The following is a 14931-nucleotide window of genomic DNA, read 5'->3' as shown; positions in this document are numbered from 1 at the left end:
GGGGCCCTGCAGCCAATCAGACGGCAGGGTGTGAAACAATAACGCTTTGTTTGGTTTTGCTTTGTGTTTTTTTTTTAACCCTTTCACTACGGCACACTACCAAAATGGTTTAACCCTTTTTTTCACTGCGACGATGCAGAAGGTTAAAACCCTTTCACTGCCACACGATACAAAGGGTTAACCGACTTCGGGTTCTTGAGAAGCGCTATACAAATAAAATTAATTATTAATTATTATTATTATTATTATTATTATTATTATTATTATTATTATTATTATTATTATTATTATTATTATTATTATTATTATTATTATTATTATTATTATTATTATTATTATTATTATTATTATTATCCCTTTCACAAGCACACTACAGAAGGTTAACCCTTTCACTACTACACTACACACAAATTTTGTGTTTACATTTTTTTGCTCTGTTAAGCACTTTGAGCTGCATTCTATGTATGAAAGGTGCTATATAAATATTAAATAAAGATTATTATTATTATTACCCTCCGAGTCGCTGCTGAGACGGTCTTCTGTGGAACGCAAGGTGTGTCCATCCTCTACCCGTCTCTCACCGCGAGGATCCTGGACAGAAACACGGGAGACACGGACACAATGGTTAGAGGAACAGTGGGCAGGGACACAGGGACAGACACAGGGACAGATGCAGGGACAGACACAGGGACACACACAGGGACACAGGGACAGACACAGGGACGCCTATATTCGAATACCAACCGTTTTGTGCGTTTTGCTAATCTGATTGGCCACTGACGTTTCTGGTCATGTGACATGTGCACCAATCGTGTGACGGCAAGTTCTTTCGACGGTTAAGCTTAGGCACTCTTTCGAAGTTGGTTAAGGTTAGAGTTTGTCTTAGAGCAGGGCGATAGAACACCAGCCCTGATTTCAAACTCTAACCTTAACCAACTTCGAAAGAGTCGCCTAAGCTTAACCAGTGATAAACTAGGCGTTAGGTAGTTTGCAGGTTGTTAGACCCGGAAATGGGCAAAGACACAGCTTGTCACGCGATTGGGCGCACATGTCACATGACCAGAAACGTCAGTGGCCAATCAGATTAGCAAAACGGTTGGTATTCGAATAGACGCCGCAGGGACAGACACATGGATGCAGGGACGGATGCAGGGAGTGTTGTAGACGTAAGCATTCATCACACCTCATTGTTTGATTGGACACAATAGATTAGATTAGAGTGCAAATGTAACAGTAAGGTGCAATAGCAATATACTATGTAACAGTAACGTGCAATAGTATTATACAATGTAACAGTAAGGTGCAATAGTAATATACAATGTACAAAAAGTGTTGTGCATGTGATCCACCACTAGCCTAACTCTAACCCCAACTCTGGGGGTAAAGGCCCCCACATAGTCGGGCGGAACTACTCTGACCGGACTCCCCGCGGCATGTCCGCAGTCGTTTGAGCTTTCATAGTCGAGCGTACCTCCGCGTACCAATTACCTACATGTCTCGCACCAGTTTACTACATTTCCCACACTTCTGTCATGGCGTTGTCAATCCGATGTCAGAATAAAGAGTCTAGATAAATCTCCGTTTCCAAGATTTCGAAATAAAACAGGCAGTTTTACACACTTCATTTAGAAAAGCCATTCAAACTTCTCAAGTTTCTTCAGATGATGAGAAAAGACATGGTCCAGGTGTATATGAATTGGAATGGATGACGTTTAGCGACAGTAAAACTAAATTTAGCGCCATCTACCTGCCAACGTTTTACCGGACCAATCCTACCCATTTAACCATGATCCTGCCCTACTCTCACTTGGCACGGAGTGAGTGTTCAGAGGTAAAATGCAGATCGGTGTCACATTAAATGCAGGTCGATGTCAACCAAAACGGCGAGCAGCCTTTTGTGTGACACTGAGTGAGCGGCGCGGACGTCCGCACGGTTAGAAAATTGGAGCTTCATACAGTAGGCGGCTGGGTGGCGTAGCGGAGATTGCGCTAGTCACCAATGCAAGAGACTCCGGTATCGAATCCCAGTCTCAGCATTGCCTTCGACTTGGGCCGGCCGTCGTACTGGCTCATTTGGCAGAGTCAGCGGGTGGAAAGTCGATGGGTGGGGATTGGACGTTGTGGACAGAGACTCCTACAGGTCGGTTGGGCGTGACGCCTGCACAGCAGAGACAGGAAGTATCGGGGGCAGCGTGAGCCTCCCACGCGTTACTCCTCGCCACTGAGAGTCCGCGCTGGCAGGTAAAAAGATGTGACAGGCTGCCTCCTCGTGTACCGGAGGGGACACGTGATGCAAGGCTTCTATCCTCCCTACAGCCGACCAGTGGGGGGCATAGTCTAGCAACGTTCAAGACAGGGGAGGGAGAATTGGCAATACGAAATTGGGATGGGAGAAAAATTGAAAATGAGGAGAAAAAGTGGATCAAAAAGAAAATCGGAGCATCGCGCTTAGAGTCCGCGCGGACCGGATAAAAGTATTCTGTACTTCTGTATGGCAACTAATAAAGAAACTTGACCTCCGCGGAGTCCGGTCCGCAATACGTTCCGCCCCCTACCATGTGAGGGCCTTAACTTTGAAGTGTAAGTTCAGTATAACCTCTGGAGGTAACTCTGAAGTGTAAACTATGGGGGTAACTGAAGTGTAAACTCTCCAATCTCCAACAGTGGCTTTAAATAGAAACAAGACGCCACACGCGAAATCACCTCTCTCTTTGACAGAGGAGGACCACCTTATTGTACAGCGACGTACAGTACATGACTGACACAGACACAAAGAGCTGATTTTAATACGGCCGAGATAAAAGACATCGGTCGGGAGCATTGCTCCAACAGCTCTATTTAAGGTAAAGGAGAGTCGACTGTAATCAGCTGCCGTTTAAATAGAACTGTAAATGCAAAGAAAGAGGAGGAAGAATGGTGTTTACTGTAGTGTCCAGGAGGAGGGGGAGGAGGAGAGGAAGAGAGAGAGAGAGAGAGAGGGAGAGAGAGAGAGAAGAGAAGGAGATAGAGAGAAAAGAGGGAGACAGAGAGAGAGACAGAGAGAGAGAAGAGAAGGATATAGAGAGAAAAGAGAGGGAGACAGAGAGAGAGACAGAGAGAGAGAGGGGGGGGGGGAGAGAGGGAGAGAAAGGGACAGGTTGAGAGAGAATGTAGCAGCCACTGAATTTGTCCAATCCAGTTTACTTTTACTCTTTACGAATAGCATACATTCAGATTAAAATTCTTTGTTGCCTATATTTATTGTAACATATAATATAACCAATAGGAATAGGGAATACACCACTATGTTTATTTGATTTAATTATATTTCTCCTACAGACAGAGGAGGAGAGGAGGTGATCTCGACAAAGAGAGAGAGAGGACAGATAGAGGAGGAGAGGAGGACAAAGAGAGAGAGAGGGCAGATAGAGGAGGAGAGGAGGACAAAGCGAGAGAGGGCAGATAGAGGAGGAGAGGAGGACAAAGAGAGAGAGAGGACAGATAGAGGAGGAGAGGAGGACAAAGAGAGAGAGGACAGATAGAGGAGGAGAGGAGGACAAAGAGAGAGAGAGAGGGCAGATAGAGGAGGAGAGGAGGACAAAGAGAGAGAGAGAGGGCAGATAGAGGAGGAGAGGAGGACAGAGAGAGAGAGGGCAGATAGAGGAGGAGAGGAGGACAAAGAGAGAGAGAGAGGGCAGATAGAGGAGGAGAGGAGGACAAAGAGAGAGAGAGAGGGCAGATAGAGGAGGAGAGGAGGACAGAGAGAGAGAGGGCAGATAGAGGAGGAGAGGAGGACAAAGAGAGAGAGAGAGGGCAGATAGAGGAGGAGAGGAGGACAAAGAGAGAGAGAGGGCAGATAGAGGAGGAGAGGAGGACAAAGAGAGAGAGGGCAGATAGAGAGGAGAGGAGGACAAAGAGAGAGAGGGCAGATAGAGGAGGAGAGGAGGACAAAGAGAGAGAGAGGACAGATAGAGGAGGAGAGGAGGACAAAGAGAGAGAGAGGGCAGATAGAGGAGGAGAGGAGGACAAAGAGAGAGAGGGCAGATAGAGGAGGAGAGGAGGACAAAGAGAGAGAGAGGACAGATAGAGGAGGAGAGGAGGACAAAGAGAGAGAGGGCAGATAGAGGAGGAGAGGAGGACAAAGAGAGAGAGGACAGATAGAGGAGGAGAGGAGGACAAAGAGAGAGAGAGAGGACAGATAGAGGAGGAGAGGAGGACAAAGAGAGAGAGAGGACAGATAGAGGAGGAGAGGAGGACAAAGAGAGAGAGAGGAAGATAGAGAGAGAGGAGAGGAGGACAAAGAGAGAGAGGGCAGATAGAGGAGGAGAGGAGGACAAAGAGAGAGAGAGGACAGATAGAGGAGGAGAGGAGGACAGAGAGAGAGAGGGCAGATAGAGGAGGAGAGGAGGACAAAGAGAGAGAGGGCAGATAGAGGCGGAGAGGAGGACAAAGAGAGAGAGAGGACAGATAGAGGAGGAGAGGAGGACAAAGAGAGAGAGAGGACAGATAGAGGAGGAGAGGAGGACAAAGAGAGAGAGGGCAGATAGAGGAGGAGAGGAGGACAAAGAGAGAGAGAGAGGGCAGATAGAGGAGGAGAGGAGGACAAAGAGAGAGAGAGAGGACAGATAGAGGAGGAGAGGAGGACAGAGAGAGAGAGGGCAGATAGAGGAGGAGAGGAGGACAAAGAGAGAGAGAGAGGGCAGATAGAGGAGGAGAGGAGGACAAAGAGAGAGAGGGCAGATAGAGGAGGAGAGGAGGACAGAGAGAGAGAGAGGACAGATAGAGGAGGAGAGGAGGACAAAGAGAGAGAGAGGACAGATAGAGGAGGAGAGGAGGACAAAGAGAGAGAGAGGACAGATAGAGGAGGAGAGGAGGACAAAGAGAGAGAGAGGACAGATAGAGGAGGAGAGGAGGACAAAGAGAGAGAGAGGGCAGATAGAGGAGGAGAGGAGGACAAAGAGAGAGAGGACAGATAGAGGAGGAGAGGAGGACAAAGAGAGAGAGGACAGATAGAGGAGGAGAGGAGGACAAAGAGAGAGAGGACAGATAGAGGAGGAGAGGAGGACAAAGAGAGAGAGGACAGATAGAGGAGGAGAGGAGGACAAAGAGAGAGAGAGGACAGATAGAGGAGGAGAGGAGGACAAAGAGAGAGAGAGAGGACAGATAGAGGAGGAGAGGAGGACAAAGAGAGAGAGAGGACAGATAGAGGAGGAGAGGAGGACAAAGAGAGAGAGGGCAGATAGAGGAGGAGAGGAGGACAGAGAGAGAGAGAGAGGACAGATAGAGGAGGAGAGGAGGACAGAGAGAGAGAGGGCAGATAGAGGAGGAGAGGAGGACAAAGAGAGAGAGAGAGGGCAGATAGAGGAGGAGAGGAGGACAAAGAGAGAGAGAGGACAGATAGAGGAGGAGAGGAGGACAAAGAGAGAGAGAGGACAGATAGAGGAGGAGAGGAGGACAAAGAGAGAGAGGGCAGATAGAGGAGGAGAGGAGGACAAAGAGAGAGAGAGAGGGCAGATAGAGGAGAGGAGGACAAAGAGAGAGAGAGGACAGATAGAGGAGGAGAGGAGGACAAAGAGAGAGAGGGCAGATAGAGGAGGAGAGGAGGACAAAGAGAGAGAGAGAGGACAGATAGAGGAGGAGAGGAGGACAAAGAGAGAGAGGGCAGATAGAGGAGGAGAGGAGGACAAAGAGAGAGAGGGCAGATAGAGGAGGAGAGGAGGACAAAGAGAGAGAGAGAGGACAGATAGAGGAGGAGAGGAGGACAAAGAGAGAGAGAGAGGACAGATAGAGGAGGAGAGGAGGACAAAGAGAGAGAGAGAGGACAGATAGAGGAGGAGAGGAGGACAAAGAGAGAGAGGACAGATAGAGGAGGAGAGGAGGACAAAGAGAGAGAGAGGACAGATAGAGGAGGAGAGGAGGACAAAGAGAGAGAGGACAGATAGAGGAGGAGAGGAGGACAAAGAGAGAGAGAGAGGACAGATAGAGGAGGAGAGGAGGACAAAGAGAGAGAGGACAGATAGAGGAGGAGAGGAGGACAAAGAGAGAGAGAGGACAGATAGAGGAGGAGAGGAGGACAAAGAGAGAGAGAGGACAGATAGAGGAGGAGAGGAGGACAAAGAGAGAGAGAGGACAGATAGAGGAGGAGAGGAGGACAAAGAGAGAGAGAGAGAGAGAGGAGGAGAGGAGGACAAAGAGAGAGAGGGCAGATAGAGGAGGAGAGGAGGACAAAGAGAGAGAGAGGACAGATAGAGGGGGAGAGGAGGACAAAGAGAGAGAGAGAGAGAGAGGACAGATAGAGGAGGAGAGGAGGACAGAGAGAGAGAGGGCAGATAGAGGAGGAGAGGAGGACAAAGAGAGAGAGAGAGGACAGATAGAGGAGGAGAGGAGGACAAAGAGAGAGAGGGCAGATAGAGGAGGAGAGGAGGACAAAGAGAGAGAGAGAGAGGACAGATAGAGGAGGAGAGGAGGACAAAGAGAGAGAGAGGACAGATAGAGGAGGAGAGGAGGACAAAGAGAGAGAGAGGACAGATAGAGGAGGAGAGGAGGACAAAGAGAGAGAGAGGACAGATAGAGGAGGAGAGGAGGACAGAGAGAGAGAGGACAGATAGAGGAGGAGAGGAGGACAAAGAGAGAGAGAGGACAGATAGAGGAGGAGAGGAGGACAAAGAGAGAGAGAGGACAGATAGAGGAGGAGAGGAGGACAAAGAGAGAGAGGACAGATAGAGGAGGAGAGGAGGACAAAGAGAGAGAGGGCAGATAGAGGAGGAGAGGAGGACAGAGAGAGAGAGAGGACAGATAGAGGAGGAGAGGAGGACAAAGAGAGAGAGGGCAGATAGAGGAGGAGAGGAGGACAAAGAGAGAGAGGGCAGATAGAGGAGGAGAGGAGGACAGAGAGAGAGAGAGAGGACAGATAGAGGAGGAGAGGAGGACAAAGAGAGAGAGGGCAGATAGAGGAGGAGAGGAGGACAAAGAGAGAGAGAGGACAGATAGAGGAGGAGAGGAGGACAGAGAGAGAGAGAGAGGGCAGATAGAGGAGGAGAGGAGGACAAAGAGAGAGAGGACAGATAGAGGAGGAGAGGAGGACAGAGAGAGAGAGAGGACAGATAGAGGAGGAGAGGAGGACAAAGAGAGAGAGAGGGCAGATAGAGGAGGAGAGGAGGACAAAGAGAGAGAGAGGACAGATAGAGGAGGAGAGGAGGACAAAGAGAGAGAGAGGACAGATAGAGGAGGAGAGGAGGACAAAGAGAGAGAGAGAGGACAGATAGAGGAGGAGAGGAGGACAAAGAGAGAGAGGACAGATAGAGGAGGAGAGGAGGACAAAGAGAGAGAGAGGACAGATAGAGGAGGAGAGGAGGACAAAGAGAGAGAGAGGCAGATAGAGGAGGAGAGGAGGACAAAGAGAGAGAGAGGGCAGATAGAGGAGGAGAGGAGGACAAAGAGAGAGAGGGCAGATAGAGGAGGAGAGGAGGACAAAGAGAGAGAGAGAGGACAGATAGAGGAGGAGAGGAGGACAAAGAGAGAGAGAGAGAGAGGACAGATAGAGGAGGAGAGGAGGACAAAGAGAGAGAGAGAGGGCAGATAGAGGAGGAGAGGAGGACAAAGAGAGAGAGAGAGGACAGATAGAGGAGGAGAGGAGGACAGAGAGAGAGAGAGAGGGCAGATAGAGGAGGAGAGGAGGACAAAGAGAGAGAGGGCAGATAGAGGAGGAGAGGAGGACAAAGAGAGAGAGAGGACAGATAGAGGAGGAGAGGAGGACAAAGAGAGAGAGAGAGGGCAGATAGAGGAGGAGAGGAGGACAGAGAGAGAGAGGACAGATAGAGGAGGAGAGGAGGACAAAGAGAGAGAGAGGGCAGATAGAGGAGGAGAGGAGGACAAAGAGAGAGAGGGCAGATAGAGGAGGAGAGGAGGACAAAGAGAGAGAGGGCAGATAGAGGAGGAGAGGAGGACAGAGAGAGAGAGAGGACAGATAGAGGAGGAGAGGAGGACAGAGAGAGAGAGAGGGCAGATAGAGGAGGAGAGGAGGACAAAGAGAGAGAGAGGACAGATAGAGGAGGAGAGGAGGACAAAGAGAGAGAGAGAGAGGGCAGATAGAGGAGGAGAGGAGGACAAAGAGAGAGAGGGCAGATAGAGGAGGAGAGGAGGACAGAGAGAGAGAGAGGGCAGATAGAGGAGGAGAGGAGGACAAAGAGAGAGAGAGAGGGCAGATAGAGGAGGAGAGGAGGACAAAGAGAGAGAGGGCAGATAGAGGAGGAGAGGAGGACAAAGAGAGAGAGAGAGGGCAGATATAGGAGGAGAGGAGGACAAAGAGAGAGAGGGCAGATAGAGGAGGAGAGGAGGACAAAGAGAGAGAGGGCAGATAGAGGAGGAGAGGAGGACAAAGAGAGAGAGAGGACAGATAGAGGAGGAGAGGAGGACAGAGAGAGAGAGAGGGCAGATAGAGGAGGAGAGGAGGACAAAGAGAGAGAGAGGGCAGATAGAGGAGGAGAGGAGGACAAAGAGAGAGAGAGGACAGATAGAGGAGGAGAGGAGGACAAAGAGAGAGAGAGGACAGATAGAGGAGGAGAGGAGGACAAAGAGAGAGAGAGGACAGATAGAGGAGGAGAGGAGGACAAAGAGAGAGAGAGAGGGCAGATAGAGGAGGAGAGGAGGACAAAGAGAGAGAGAGAGGGCAGATAGAGGAGGAGAGGAGGACAAAGAGAGAGAGAGGACAGATAGAGGAGGAGAGGAGGACAAAGAGAGAGAGAGAGGGCAGATAGAGGAGGAGAGGAGGACAAAGAGAGAGAGAGGACAGATAGAGGAGGAGAGGAGGACAAAGAGAGAGAGAGGGCAGATAGAGGAGGAGAGGAGGACAAAGAGAGAGAGAGGACAGATAGAGGAGGAGAGGAGGACAAAGAGAGAGAGATAGGACAGATAGAGGAGGAGAGGAGGACAAAGAGAGAGAGAGAGAGAGGAGAGGAGGACAAAGCGAGAGAGGGCAGATAGAGGAGGAGAGGAGGACAAAGAGAGAGAGAGGACAGATAGAGGAGGAGAGGAGGACAAAGAGAGAGAGGACAGATAGAGGAGGAGAGGAGGACAAAGAGAGAGAGAGAGGACAGATAGAGGAGGAGAGGAGGACAAAGAGAGAGAGAGAGGGCAGATAGAGGAGGAGAGGAGGACAGAGAGAGAGAGGGCAGATAGAGGAGGAGAGGAGGACAGAGAGAGAGAGAGGACAGATAGAGGAGGAGAGGAGGACAAAGAGAGAGAGGACAGATAGAGGAGGAGAGGAGGACAAAGAGAGAGAGAGAGAGAGAGAGAGGAGAGGAGGACAAAGAGAGAGAGAGGACAGATAGAGGAGGAGAGGAGGACAAAGAGAGAGAGAGAGGACAGATAGAGGAGGAGAGGAGGACAAAGAGAGAGAGAGAGAGAGAGAGAGGAGAGGAGGACAAAGAGAGAGAGAGGACAGATAGAGGAGGAGAGGAGGACAAAGAGAGAGAGAGAGGACAGATAGAGGAGGAGAGGAGGACAAAGAGAGAGAGAGAGGACAGATAGAGGAGGAGAGGAGGACAAAGAGAGAGAGAGAGAGGAGAGGAGGACAAAGAGAGAGAGAGGACAGATAGAGGAGGAGAGGAGGACAAAGAGAGAGAGAGAGGACAGATAGAGGAGGAGAGGAGGACAAAGAGAGAGAGAGAGGACAGATAGAGGAGGAGAGGAGGACAAAGAGAGAGAGAGGACAGATAGAGGAGGAGAGGAGTACAAAGAGAGAGAGGACAGATAGAGGAGGAGAGGAGGACAAAGAGAGAGAGAGAGGACAGATAGAGGAGGAGAGGAGGACAAAGAGAGAGAGGGCAGATAGAGGAGGAGAGGAGGACAAAGAGAGAGAGGGCAGATAGAGGAGGAGAAGAGGACAAAGAGAGAGAGAGGACAGATAGAGAAGGAGAGGAGGACAAAGAGAGAGAGAGAGAGAGGAGAGGAGGACAAAGAGAGAGAGAGGACAGATAGAGGAGGAGAGGAGGACAAAGAGAGAGAGGGCAGATAGAGGAGGAGAGGAGGACAGAGAGAGAGAGAGGACAGATAGAGGAGGAGAGGAGGACAGAGAGAGAGAGGACAGATAGAGGAGGAGAGGAGGACAAAGAGAGAGAGAGGGGACAGATAGAGGAGGAGAGGAGGACAAAGAGAGAGAGAGAGGACAGATAGAGGAGGAGAGGAGGACAAAGAGAGAGAGAGAGGACAGATAGAGGAGGAGAGGAGGACAAAGAGAGAGAGAGGACAGATAGAGGAGGAGAGGAGGACAAAGAGAGAGAGAGGACAGATAGAGGAGGAGAGGAGGACAAAGAGAGAGAGAGGACAGATAGAGGAGGAGAGGAGGACAAAGAGAGAGAGAGGACAGATAGAGGAGGAGAGGAGGACAAAGAGAGAGAGAGAGAGAGGACAGATAGAGGAGGAGAGGAGGACAAAGAGAGAGAGAGGACAGATAGAGGAGGAGAGGAGGACAAAGAGAGAGAGAGGACAGATAGAGGAGGAGAGGAGGACAAAGAGAGAGAGAGGACAGATAGAGGAGGAGAGGAGGACAAAGAGAGAGAGAGGACAGATAGAGGAGGAGAGGAGGACAAAGAGAGAGAGAGAGGACAGATAGAGGAGGAGAGGAGGACAAAGAGAGAGAGAGGACAGATAGAGGAGGAGAGGAGGACAAAGAGAGAGAGAGGACAGATAGAGGAGGAGAGGAGGACAAAGAGAGAGAGAGAGGGCAGATAGAGGAGGAGAGGAGGACAGAGAGAGAGAGGACAGATAGAGGAGGAGAGGAGGACAGAGAGAGAGAGAGAGGGCAGATAGAGGAGGAGAGGAGGACAAAGAGAGAGAGAGAGAGAGAGAGGACAGATAGAGGAGGACAAAGAGAGAGAGGACAGATAGAGGAGGAGAGGAGGACAAAGAGAGAGAGAGAGGACAGATAGAGGAGGAGAGGAGGACAAAGAGAGAGAGAGAGATAGAGGAGGAGAGGAGGACAAAGAGAGAGAGAGAGAGAGGAGAGGAGGACAAAGAGAGAGAGAGAGAGAGGAGAGGAGGACAAAGAGAGAGAGGGCAGATAGAGGAGGAGAGGAGGACAAAGAGAGAGAGGGCAGATAGAGGAGGAGAGGAGGACAAAGAGAGAGAGAGGACAGATAGAGGAGGAGAGGAGGACAAAGAGAGAGAGAGGACAGATAGAGGAGGAGAGGAGGACAAAGAGAGAGAGAGGACAGATAGAGGAGGAGAGGAGGACAAAGAGAGAGAGAGAGAGAGGAGGAGAGGAGGACAAAGAGAGAGAGAGGACAGATAGAGGAGGAGAGGAGGACAAAGAGAGAGAGAGGACAGATAGAGGAGGAGAGGAGGTGATCCGGACAAAGGTGGCTTTAGCACAAAGCCAATTGTAGCTCTCTGTGGCTTGTGAATGTACAACAGCTGTGGCGAAGGACATGGCTGAGACATTCTCTGAGGCTTAAGTGTGTGTGTGTGTGTGTGTGTGTGTGTGTGTGTGTGTGTGTGTGTGTGTGTGTGTGTGTGTGTGTGTGTGTGTGAGAGTGTGTGTGTGTGTGTGTGCATGTGTGTGTGTTCTACAACTGAGACGTTCTCTAGCCTCCAACAGTCACAGTAAGATCACAGCTTCCTGTAACCCTAAACCTGACCCTGACCCATGCCAAGAACCCTTGCGTGTGTGTGTGTGTGTGTACGTGGGAGTGTGTGTGTGTGTGTGTGTGTGTGTGTGTGTGTGTGTGTGTGTGTGTGTGTGTGTGTGTGTGTGTGTCTCAGTAGCCAGATGACCCTTTGTTCAGTGGACAGTTGGCGGCAAATTACAATCACAAACCTTTATGAGCAGGTTATTATCAGCATGGCTAAATGTAGATGTAATAGTACCAACTGTTTGTTATGGTAATTAGGAAGTAGTAAAGTACCATGTCAAGAGAAGCGATGTCAGTTATATGTGTAAACAACATCGTAGATGCAAAGTGCCATGCCTGTGAGCCGCCTCTAGGGGCAGCGTGGGGTCATGTCTCACCATCTTGCCACCCGTCCCGTGACTCCTCAGCAGCTGCTGGGCATCATGGATGGCCTGGGTTACTACGTCCCCTTCTCCTAGGAAACCTAGAGGGGGGGGGGGAGAGAGGGGGGATGGAGAGGGGGGGAGAGAGAGGGGGGGGAGAGGAGAGAGGGGGGAGGAGAGAGAGGGGGGAGAGGGGGGAGGAGAGAGAGGGGGGAGAGAGGAGAGAGGGGGGGGAGAGAGGGGGGAGGGAGGAGAGAGAGGGAGGAGGGAGGAGAGAGACAGAGAGGGAGAGGGAGAGGGGGGAGAGAGAGGGAGGGGGGAGAGAGAGAGGAGAGAGAGGGAGGGGGGAGAGAGGGGGGGGGGAGAGAGGGAGAGGGGGGGAGAGACGGAGAGATAGGGGGGGAAAGGGGGAGAGAGAGAGAGTGAGATAATGGTATTGTATGTCATCAAAGCACATTATAATAAGAGGCTGTTAAAGTTAACGCGGCATTAACGCACAATTCTATTAACGCCACTATTTTTTTAACTCACGATTAACTTTTTAGAAAAATAAAAGATTTAATTTTAATTTTTTTTTACTAGACTTCACTCAGGTGTATTATCGATACTCTCATTGATACTATGTTTGTTTCTGACTCAAAGTGTGTGTGTGTGTGTGTGTGTGTGTAGGTGTGTAGGTGTGTAGGTGTGTGTGTGTGTGTGTGTGTGTGTGTGTGTGTGTGTGTGTGTGTGTGTGTGTGTGTGTGAGAGATAGAGAGAGAGAGAGAGAGAGAGAGAGAGAGATGAGGGGGGAGAGATGAGGAAGGGGCAAGAGAGAAACAGAGCTGGGAGAGTGTGTGTGAGAGAGAGAGGGGGGGTGTGAGTCCTCAGCCCTTGTGTGGGTGAATGTAACAAGTTCCTAACGTTTTCTTCCCCCTATTATTTCATGCACACTTTATTCATCGTTTTAAATGATTATTTTCTTTTAAGTTATTTTGTGCATCACTCTGTTTTGAATTCGATGCAAATTTGCAATGCATGAGGGTCATCCTTTTGTGTTAAATGGCTGCATAAAGCAAGCATTTGTTGACTCTCATGTTGATAAGAGCATTAAAACTTGGAACTTGAAAAAGATCCGTTTAAGGTAGATAAAAATCTTTTTTAATAAAAATGCGATTAATTTGCGATTAATCGCGAGTTAACTATGGACAATCATGCGATTAATCAGATTAAATATTTCAATCGATTGACAGCACTAAATAAGATATAAACATTATGTTACACTTTGCTAACTTGCTGGCAATAGGTGTCTAGTGTCAGCAGCAGCTCTAGTGTCAGCAGCTCTAGTGTCAGCAGCAGCTCTAGTGTCAGCAGCAGCTCTAGTGTCAGCAGCTCTAGTGTCAGCAGCAGCTCTAGTGTCAGCAGCAGCTCTAGTGTCAGCAGCAGCTCTAGTGTCAGCAGCAGCTCTAGTGTCAGCAGCTCTAGTGTCAGCAGCTCTAGTGTCAGCAGCTCTAGTGTCAGCAGCAGCTCTAGTGTCAGCAGCAGCTCTAGTGTCAGCAGCTCTAGTGTCAGCAGCTCTAGTGTCAGCAGCTCTAGTGTCAGCAGCTCTAGTGTCAGCAGCTCTAGTGTCAGCAGCAGCTCTAGTGTCAGCAGCAGCTCTAGTGTCAGCAGCAGCTCTAGTGTCAGCAGCTCTAGTGTCAGCAGCAGCTCTAGTGTCAGCAGCTCTAGTGTCAGCAGCAGCTCTAGTGTCAGCAGCTCTAGTGTCAGCAGCTCTAGTGTCAGCAGCTCTAGTGTCAGCAGCAGCTCTAGTGTCAGCAGCTCTAGTGTCAGCAGCTCTAGTGTCAGCAGCTCTAGTGTCAGCAGCAGCTCTAGTGTCAGCAGCTCTAGTGTCAGCAGCTCTAGTGTCAGCAGCAGCTCTAGTGTCAGCAGCTCTAGTGTCAGCAGCAGCTCTAGTGTCAGCAGCTCTAGTGTCAGCAGCTCTAGTGTCAGCAGCTCTAGTGTCAGCAGCTCTAGTGTCAGCAGCAGCTCTAGTGTCAGCAGCAGCTCTAGTGTCAGCAGCTCTAGTGTCAGCAGCAGCTCTAGTGTCAGCAGCTCTAGTGTCAGCAGCTCTAGTGTCAGCAGCTCTAGTGTCAGCAGCAGCTCTAGTGTCAGCAGCTCTAGTGTCAGCAGCTCTAGTGTCAGCAGCTCTAGTGTCAGCAGCAGCTCTAGTGTCAGCAGCTCTAGTGTCAGCAGCAGCTCTAGTGTCAGCAGCTCTAGTGTCAGCAGCTCTAGTGTCAGCAGCTCTAGTAGCTCTAGTGTCAGCAGCAGCTCTAGTGTCAGCAGCAGCTCTAGTGTCAGCAGCAGCTCTAGTGTCAGCAGCAGCTCTAGTGTCAGCAGCTCTAGTGTCAGCAGCAGCTCTAGTGTCAGCAGCTCTAGTGTCAGCAGCAGCTCTAGTGTCAGCAGCAGCTCTAGTGTCAGCAGCTCTAGTGTCAGCAGCTCTAGTGTCAGCAGCAGCTCTAGTGTCAGCAGCTCTAGTGTCAGCAGCAGCTCTAGTGTCAGCAGCTCTAGTGTCAGCAGCAGCTCTAGTGTCAGCAGCAGCTCTAGTGTCAGCAGCAGCTCTAGTGTCAGCAGCAGCTCTAGTGTCAGCAGCTCTAGTGTCAGCAGCTCTAGTGTCAGCAGCTCTAGTGTCAGCAGCTCTAGTGTCAGCAGCAGCTCTAGTGTCAGCAGCTCTAGTGTCAGCAGCTCTAGTGTCAGCAGCTCTAGTGTCAGCAGCAGCTCTAGTGTCAGCAGCTCTAGTGTCAGCAGCAGCTCTAGTGTCAGCAGCAGCTCTAGTGTCAGCAGCAGCTCTAGTGTCAGCAGCTCTAGTGTCAGCAGCAGCTCTAGTGTCAGCAGCTCTAGTGTCAGCAGCTCTAGTGTCAGCAGCTCTAGTGTCAGCAGCAGCTCTAGTGTCAGCAGCAGCTCTAGTGTCAGCAGCAGCTCTAGTGTCAGCAGCAGCTCTAGTG

The 14931-nt window shown here is 50.2% G+C and overlaps 1 protein-coding gene across 4 annotated transcripts in view; it reads right to left on the bottom strand.

Annotated features, from left to right (window-relative positions):
* The window catches only part of sox13 (SRY-box transcription factor 13), a 124820-nt gene that overhangs the window by 18225 nt on the left and 91664 nt on the right, over positions 1–14931 (bottom strand). For all 4 annotated transcript variants that reach the window (XM_084317029.1, XM_084317028.1, XM_084317030.1 and 1 more), the window contains exons 10-11: positions 11987–12072; positions 513–591 (exon numbers count right to left, since the gene is read on the bottom strand). In XM_084317029.1, the coding sequence (XP_084173155.1) occupies positions 513–591; positions 11987–12072 (165 nt within the window). The remainder of the gene's footprint in view (positions 1–512; positions 592–11986; positions 12073–14931) is intronic.

This window comes from Notolepis coatsorum (genome assembly GCF_963971535.1).
Source record: "Notolepis coatsorum genome assembly, chromosome: 6".
Taxonomy (NCBI): Eukaryota; Metazoa; Chordata; class Actinopteri; order Aulopiformes; family Paralepididae; genus Notolepis; species Notolepis coatsorum.
Note: the sequence above shows the minus strand (reverse complement) of the source record. Positions and strands in the feature narration are given on the sequence as shown.